Here is a 9,673-nt window from a genome sequence, read left to right on the forward strand (position 1 = left end):
AGACCGTGTGTGTTATCAAAACGAGGCGGGATTTCCCTACTTCCGATAGAGTAAACACGTGGAAGTGTTTACCAACTGCAGCTGAACCAGTCCATGATGGAAGTGTGCATAGATTCAGTGGCATCAGCCATCAATGCAGAAAAGGGAGGTGAGCACCCACTGCCATGCAATTGTACACACTTTTAAAACGTTAACAAAACTGGTCTGAAAATATATGGGTATAAATTTAAGACATCAATATTTCAATGATTGACACTTCATCAAGTTCTAACTATTGGGAACTGGTTGTAGACTCATGATTGATTACCCGTTTATTCCGAAAAAGAGAAAAACACAAAGTTTACTTTATATTTCAACAATTACACCCTTTATTTTCTTGTATTGTTCCACCTTTTTTTCGAGTAATAAGGGTCAAGTTATTTATTACAGGTTGTTTGGGGTTGTATTTTATATGCACTAATGTAGAGAAAAGAATGAAGATAACGTTTAATTATTATATTTCAAATGACCTTTCCTCTGTCTTTGTACATTGTCTTCATGACCCACCGTGAAAAGACAAATTGCAAAGCACTTCATATATGTTACTACAAAAACATCCAATAAACATAACCCAAACTTGTGTTTGATTGTTTACACCCCTGCCATGGAGACTGTCACATGTTTTGGTGATCCTCCCCTGATTCATGCCTACATATGTTACCAGGTGCCAAGAGAGTTGAGCTGTGTGGGAACCTAATGGAAGGAGGGACCACGCCCACTGTCGGTGAGTGGCAGCTTCAGACACTGTTCCAGTAATCACACAGCTGTTGTAAGTCCATGTCAAATCTGGTGCTGTGTCACCCATGTACCACAAATTCCATGTAGGATCCATTTGCCCAGATGGGCAAGAAATAGCCCAGAAACGTTATCCCAATGTTACCCACAAATTGTCATGTCTTCATACACAAGTCATAGCCCTATAATAACCTTTTACTTTTGGGGTCTGAACCTCATTGTGAATTTAATGTCTTTTCTAAGATGCCTAGCGGTTAGAACAATCAAAAAAAAAATACATTATCAGACAATAAAGGTATAGTTTTTTGATGACGTAACAATTGAATGACGTTATCCCGGCACTGCGCCATTCTAGTGTGCCCCCTCATAATCGAACCATTTTACATTACGTCACAATGTAAGCGACGTCACGATGCATGTCAGTTGTCATCGCCTCGTACGGCCTCCTACAGTAAACTACACCGTTGCATCCAGTTTCTTGGTTTGCTGTTGCTTCACGCAGCTAACATCACTGGTGGAAACATTACGTTTATATTTTACGACGGTTAAAATGTGTCATTTCGACTCACAAGTTTTCAGCGACACGGTAACGTTCGTAATGTTTACATTCCCACAATGCAATTGTGGAATGTCGCTTGACTACTCAACTTCCTCTGGATGTACTGATCTAAACTTACGCTGGTAGTAGAAATGCAACGTTCATATTGCCCCATATGGTTTACGTTAATGGTTTACGTTAATGACAGATGTAATTAAAATAATTCAGACAAGATATTTAAACCGAACGTAAACCGTCATCAAACTGTTATCATTTGTTTTTTTCTGGTAACGTTTGTCTTAACGTAGGGGGCAGACACATCAAAAGAACAGCGCGCCAGTTAGCCCTGTGCGAGGATTTCTTAATTTAGGTCACCGACGCCGTCGTTTGTTTTCTGCCTTAAATTAATCGTAATTATCTTTAGAAAGTATTAAATTTGGCATCTTAGAAAAGAAATACACTTAAGCCCTACCACCATGTATAGTGTAATAAAACACACTTTAAGCCCTGAACTATTATAGCGTTAAAAAGCACTCGGACGCAAGCGTCCTCGTGCTTTAACTATAATAGTTCAGGGCAAAAGTGTGTTTTATTACACTATACATGGTGGTAGAGCGAAGTGTATTTCTTAAACACGTGTGCTCTTTCAAAAATATATTCGGATAAATTCATATATGATTGATATCAGTTTACCGTGTTTTAGTCACTTGAATCATGTCTGTGGTAGCAAACTGACATAAATCAAAGATATTTCAGACAAGTCATAATATTCTTTGAAATGGATAGGTGAAGTCGTGAGGATTGTATGTGCAGATTATTGTCCCTTGGGCATTACTGAAAAATAAAAATAAAAAATAATCATGGGGATAATCTGTTGCCCATGACATGCAGGGCGGGGTCACTTACTTTGTGTATAAATTTTAGAGGGGGGTCATTCACATTGTACTGGCTTCTCCATTAAAATAATCATCATCATTCTCTCTTTCCCCTCCCCCCCCACACACACACAAAGTGCCAGTAAAGCGGTAAACGTCTGAGACCTGCATGACATGGAACTTTCCGCCCACACCAAGCTGACATATCATCATATAATAGGAATACTGTTCACTGTGGTTAAACCAAACTTACTCACTCTTCAAAGTACCTATTTTTCATGGTAATGGAATATTTGGGAAATGCATTCAGCTCCTGTAGAGGTTGGTTGTACTGATTATTAAGTGTGTCACTTCAATTGAATTGACCCAAGTTTTGGATCAACATTTCCAGGTATGCTAAAAGTAATCAAGAAGAAAGTCCAAATACCTGTTTTTGTTATGATACGACCCCGTGGAGGTGACTTCCTGTACAGTGACCTTGAGATGGAGGTCATGAAGCAGGACATTGAGGAGTTGAAGCAAGCTGGAGCTGATGGATTTGTAATAGGAATTCTGAACTCGTAAGTAGTGGAGGAAAGAACCAGGGATGGATTTCACAAAGCTATTGTACACTACACCATAACTCTGTTACTTTCACATGGACCAAGCAATGGACCTGTGAAGATCCAGGGTTAGAATTGGTCTTCAGTAACACATGCTTGTCGTAAGAGACGACTAACAAGATGAAGCGTTAAAGAACCAACCAACCAACCAAGCAATGACTGATAATCTAGTGTTTGCAAAAGTCTGATGACTGTTTGACCATTATCAAAGACAAAGTCCAAACTGATGTCCAAGAAGATGTATTTTAGATCTGTTAAATTCATAAGGTGAGGGCCAAGTTTCGCAAAGCAATCTTTGCTATGCTGCGTGTGAAATTGCCCCCTTTCCATATGGCCAAACAAGCATGAGGTGATTTTAACTACTACTTTGATTGGTTAATCTGGGCTTGTTCTAATCATATCCAGTGGCATTTATCACATTATTTCCTGTTAGATGAAAAGCGATGCTTGCTCAAGCAAACAAATAAAGTTGGGATCAAGAATGATTGAGGGATAAAAACAATTGCAGTAAATACTTAGCTCACAGTTTCAAGAAATATCTCACCAAATATTAATGATCTTTAACATTTTAGTTTGGTATTATAAGTTATCTATTTGTTTCACTATACTGATGGCAGTGTCAGCATGAAGCTCATGAAGATCAAGGTGCTTTTGTACAAAGCAATCTTAGCGTTGACCATAACTCCCATAGCTTAACATATACTTGGGTAGAACATAGACTTGGGTAGAACATAGACTAGAACATAGACTTGGATAGAACATAGACTTGGGTAGAACATAGACTTGGGCAGAACATAGACTTGGGTAGAACATATACTTGGGTAGAACATATACTTAGGTAGAACATAGAGTTGGGTAGAACATAGACTTGGGTAGAACATAGACTTAGGTAGAACATAGACTTGGGTAGAACATAGACTTGGATAGAACATAGACTTGGGTAGAACATATACTTGGGTAGAACATAGACTTGGGTAGAACATAGACTTGGGTAGAACATAGACTTGGGTAGAACATAGACTAGAACATAGACTTGGGTAGAACATGGACTTGGGTAGAACATAGACTTGGGCAGAACATAGACTTGGGCAGAACATAGACTTGGGTAGAACATAGAGTTGGGTAGAACATAGACTTGGGTAGAACATAGACTTAGGTAGAACATAGACTTGGGTAGAACATAGACTTGGGTAGAACATAGACGTAGACTTAGGTAGAAAATAGACTTGGGTAGAACCGACATAGACTTGGGTAGAACATAAACTTGGGTAGAACATATACTTGGGTAGTCTTAGCACTAAGGTTGTTATGTACAACGGCACCCTGGTCAGAATTGGTCTTCTGCAACTCATGATTGTCATAAGAGGCAAGTAATGAGTTTAGGTGATTAAGCTTGCTGACTTGGTAAAGCTCATGATGCCAATCACTGGTTTGTTTGGTCCAGACTATATTATTTACTTACTGCTGTCATATAGCGGGAATATTCCTATGCGCAGTGTTTAAAGAAACAAGCGAACCACCTTTGTATTTTGTGTTTACTTTATTTCAGAGATGGTACTGTAGACAAGGAAAGGTGCAGTGACCTGATATGTAAGTATTCTGTGACAGAGTTGCAAATTATGTTTATTAAAGTGGCATGTTTCAAATCGCAATGACAGGGTTAAATTATGTTAACAGTACCTGAATGGCATGCTCATGCTTTGGTGTCATGGCAGTCATAAATGTAAAACATTGAAAATAATTAGAAATATGTTTATGATATTCAAATAACTTTTCTCAGTTGAATAATATACTTCTCATTTGTACTTACATCCCAAAGGGAAAGATTTGACTTGAGAAAAAACCAAGTAGATATTTGTATCTCTGTGTGAGTCATTAAAGAACATCAATGAGGTGTGTTAAGAACCAATAATGGTCATCCTCAACAAAGGCTCACATTCCAGTACACTTACACTAACCCCTTGATCCATTAACCGCCTCCGTGGTGTAGTGGTTAGAGCGTCCGCCCGGAGAGCGGAAAGCCGCAGGTTCGATCCCCAACCGCGTCATACCAAAAGACGTTAAAATATGGTACTTGTTGGTCCCTGCCTGGCGCTCGGCATTAATGGGTACAACAAGGACTGGTCGGCTAGGAGTCAGTATAATGTGTCTGAGTGGGGTATTCATGCTTCACTGCGGCATCATATCTCAGTGGGCTAGCACTATAAAACCAGCTTCAGTCTGGGCTAGTACAAGCAGCCGTACATACACATGAACATGCATGCACGTCGTCATATGAGCGAAATAATCTCAAGTACGACGTTAAACCCAATTTCACCTCACCTCACTTACATCCCAAAGGGAAAGATTTGACTTGAGAAAAAACCAAGTAGATATTTGTATCTCTGTGTGAGTCATTAAAGAACATCAATGAAGTGTGTTAAGAACCAATAATGGTCATCCTCAACAAAGGCTCACATTCCAGTACACTTACACTAACCCCTTGATCCATTCCCATGCTTCACATCATGTGAAATTACCTGCCCTTTGTTTGCGTTACCTTGGTAATGGATCCAGGTTATGACTCTATGAGTGTTGGTTTACACAAGTGCTAGCCCTGGAGATACAGACAGTGATAATGTTTCTGAAGGCTGGCTCTGGTACTATTACCATATTGCCATAGTTATCATCTATGGGTTTTTTCTGGGTCAAAGTTATGCTGATTTTCTTGAAATCTATTTACAATCATCACCATGCATGTGGAAAAGTTGACCACCGACCTGACAATTGACCCGTATTAGCATGTATGAGTGCCGCCCACTGGCGCTTGCCATTGTTAGTGAAGGGGCCCCAGGCTGTCCGCGATCAAGTGTAGTGCGACTTGCTACACAGACGTGAGAGTCTTATGAGCAAGGCATGTGCAGCACCTTTCACAAACATTGCCGTGCACCGCCTACTTCTCGTAAATGCGTTTTTTGTGCCGATCCAACTTATCCTTGTTTGCCAGTAAGCATGAAGAGGCAACTAACATGAATGAGTGGTGGGGCTTGCTGACTATTGTGTACGCCAATGCTCATGATGTTGATCACTGGATTGTCTGATCCAGACACAGTTATTTATACACCACCGCCATATAGCTGGAATATTGCTGTGTTTGGTGTTAAACAACAAACACACATGCATTACCTTATTTTGCTTGTGACTACAAGTATTCTTGCCAAAACAAAATGAATCAAATGTGTACATAAACATCCTAAATAAGATACGTTTGCCAGTATTTACTGACCAAGGAAATACATTTTCAGCCCACATAAGGCCCCGACCAGTAACATTTCACAGAGGTAAGTATTAAGATTTTCTAGCATGATGTTTCGCTATATTATCCAGAGGGCATGTATTACATATTACAATTTTCCATTGATCTCAGTGTACAAATCTGACCAAATGCCCATAAGGAGTTGAATTTTGTGAGTACCAAGTCACCATGCAGAGTTGCCCCCCTTGCTGTGCCAGAAACCTGTGATAATGGATTTGTGTCCCAGATTCAACCTGAATATATTTCTAGTTTTGAAAGCACCATGTCTAATCTGGTATTTCCCCAAAGTGGTAGATGTCTGACACTTGCATCACTTCAGTCGATGACTGAAATACTGTGGATCAAATGACTGGGGTGTAGTGGGTAGATCATCTACTCAGGAAGTGGAAGACTAAAGGGTCAGTCACCTTTTTGTGTCTTACAAAAGATGGGACTTGTTATTGCCCTGCCTGGCAGTGGGCATTAAGGGGATAAAACAAGGACTGGTTGGCTTGGAGTCAGCATATTGTGTTGCTGTATACTATAATTTGGTGCATGAGTAAACCTCACCTCACCTAGTTTAGCCTCGCCTCACCTGTCTCACCTCATCTCACCCTAAACTAAACCCACACTTATATGTTCCCAGAAATTGTTCAGCTGCAGTTTCATCTATTTAATCTCCAAGTCACATTCTTCAGAAGACACCTGTACTGTTTGAAGAATGGAAGGTTAACGTGGAATAATGACTGTTTCAGCTATTGACATGACCCCTGACCTCCTGTCGTCTCTGGAGGCGGTCATCTCCCTGGGGTGTGAGCGTGTCCTCACTAGTGGGGGTGAGGCCACTGCTCTAGATGGAGCACCGGTCATCAGGCAAATGGTGGACAAGGTATTGAAATTTGTATCTCTGATCTTAGAATATATTGCATACATACAAGCTGAGTGAGTGAGTGACTTTATTTTTATGCCGCTTTTAGCAATATTCCAGCAATATCATGGCGGTGGACTTTAGAAATGGGCTTCACCCATGTGAAGAATCAAACCTGGGTCTTCAGCGTGACGACGAACAAACGCTATAATCACGAGGCTACCCCACCCCCTGTGGAAAAAGAGAACTCTGCATGTATGCTTATTTTTCTGATTGTTTTATAGAAGCTTAAATCTTTAATAAAGTCTTCAAAGATTTGAACATAGGGTTGAACTGAACTTAAGAGCCATGTTAACTCCTTAAACATTGTTTTTGTTCAAACCTCAACACAGACTAGTGACAGTTGGCACCCATTTTCATTGTTTCCATGTTATGTAGTTCCACCATAATGAACAACAGTTAGTAAGGCAATTAAACTATCCATTTGCATATTTTCTATGGAAAACATTACCCTTCTATAGACTGCTTTTTTTTGGTGCTCAAAATTTGACTTATCTACGGTCATATATGATATTTCCCATTTACAAGTGTTTTGGTGTGAAAAGACTTTTATATTGTCAACTCTTAAAGCTGTATCATGAAAATTACTTGTAAATTTCTCCTGTTGTCCAATTTGTGTGAACAATCTTTTTCCTCCGGAGGATACTCTTCCTCTAAAGTGACTAAACTTGATTTGTCATTCAAGGGGCATGGGTGTTTCAAAGTAGTGACCCTTTCATGTGTCAGAAACTGAAGATTGTGTTTTGAATAACCCAGATTGCCCTGGTTATATGTCTCCTTCTGGGTTTCATGTTGGTTTCACGTCCTAAACATCGGAGACCTTCCTGGCTTACATGCAGTTTGGGTCGGTGGGGTAGCCTGGTGGTTAAAGGGTTTGCTCTTCATGCCAAAGTCCCAGGTTTGATTCTCCACATGGTATTGATGGATTCTCAATTTCTGGTGTCCTCAACCGTGATGTTGCTGGAATATTGCTAACAGCGACATAAAACTATACTCACTTACTCACATATGCAATAATATAACTGAAATTCTGTTCAAAGTAGCTCGTTATATATAGTGCATATTTCTCCTGATTAACAGAGTTACATTGTAAGTCAGGGTGTTGTTGTACAAATAAACCTTAGAGCTAAGACTGTCCTAAGTCTATTTTAAGGTATGGGAGTTACAATCACCTTAGAGCTAAGGTTGTTTTATACAATTGCACCAGGACAACAATGTCTTGATGTGGGATATTTGTACTCTGAAAATACTTGCACATAAAAAACTACTATCTGGTTATATTTTTCAGGCATCAGATGGAATAATAGTAATGCCAGGTAAGTTTGCATGAACATATTTCTACATGTCACCAAACAGTCCATATTATTAATGGACAAAAGGATGTAGTACTTCTACAGCATCCATGCCAGAAATCCAATATTTTGCTGGCATAAAGCTACAAATTCTTTTGATGTTCAGCAGAAGTACTCTTCAGTGTTAACTATCCATAACCAGTTGATGTACTAATAGTATCTCACTTTCTAAGCCTCTTGTTTCCCTTGTGTTTTCCAGGAGGAGGAATCCATGAACGGAACCTGGCCCGAATATTGCAGTCAACTGGTGTTAAGGAGTTCCACTGTTCAGCTCGAGCTGCAGAACCGTCTGCCATGAGCTTCCAAAAAGGCGGAGTCTCCATGGGAGCCTCACTCTCGCCTCCAGAGTTCAGTGTCAAGGTCACAAGTATGCCAAAGGTTAAAACATTGACTGTTGTTGCTGGGACAATTTTATAGACCATGAACTTTTTCTGTATTGAGTCAGGGTTGTCAGTTACCTTGGCAACTGCTCATCACTTGGTACCAAGTATCAATTATAAACATCGGAAATGTACAAGTTACTGCTAAATTGACAACCTGACAACTGACTGTTGATCTGCATGATCTGTGCAGTCTGTAACAACAAAGATGTTGTAGCATGTGCACGTGATGAGTTCAACTTGATGTGCGCCATGGAACTTCTGTGTCCCCTTCACCTGAAACTGATTTCATGTGGAACTTGTACTGTCTTGAACGGTGATACCAAAACCAATATCTCTTTGTTTTAGAGTCGTCACTGACCTACCATATGAATCTTACCTTTGTTATACATACTACTTATATAAACAAACATAGAATGTATCTCCATGTTTGTTTCATGTGGACAGGTATAAATATAAAAAAGATGACATAACATGCATGCTTTTCTATGGTGCTTACAGCTACAGTGCCACCATATACGCAGATAGACCTTTCAGAGAAAATATAGAGAACACTGCCAGTCCTTTTATTCACAAAATATGGTAGATACAGTATGGTAGATGTATGGTGTACAAAACGGCATGCTCTTGCACTTACAGAAAATATGTCTGAGCCTTTAAAATGTGTTGTGTCCTATGTTTCTGTGCACACAATAATCCTTCACCATCGGCTTCTGACTCAATGGTACCCTTGAAGATCCAGGTTAGAATGAACCTTCAGTAACCCATGCTTGTCGTAAGAGGCGACTAACTGGATCTGGTGGTCAGGCTTGCTGGCTTGGTTGACACATGTCATTGGTTCCCAATTGCGCAGATCGATGCTCATGCTGTTGATCACTGGATTGTCTGGTCCAGACTCGATTATTTACAGACCACCGCCATATACCTGGAATATTGCTGAGTGTGGCGTA

The 9,673-nt window shown here is 39.9% G+C and overlaps 1 protein-coding gene across 1 annotated transcript; it reads left to right on the forward strand.

Moving 5' to 3' along the window:
- Positions 1 to 8: 8 nt before the first annotated feature.
- Positions 9 to 9,385, forward strand: LOC124262233 (copper homeostasis protein cutC homolog). The gene is made up of 8 exons (XM_046696715.1): positions 9 to 148; positions 704 to 763; positions 2,579 to 2,747; positions 4,339 to 4,379; positions 6,074 to 6,109; positions 6,819 to 6,952; positions 8,280 to 8,307; positions 8,543 to 9,385. The coding sequence occupies exons 1-8, from the start codon at positions 94 to 96 to the stop codon at positions 8,758 to 8,760; spliced, it is 741 nt and encodes a 246-aa protein (XP_046552671.1). The 5' UTR covers positions 9 to 93; the 3' UTR covers positions 8,761 to 9,385.
- The last annotated feature ends 288 nt before the right edge of the window (positions 9,386 to 9,673 follow it).

This window comes from Haliotis rubra, unplaced genomic scaffold (assembly GCF_003918875.1).
Source record: "Haliotis rubra isolate DU_JTF1 unplaced genomic scaffold, ASM391887v1 Scf828, whole genome shotgun sequence".
In the NCBI taxonomy this organism is placed as follows: domain Eukaryota; kingdom Metazoa; phylum Mollusca; class Gastropoda; order Lepetellida; family Haliotidae; genus Haliotis; species Haliotis rubra.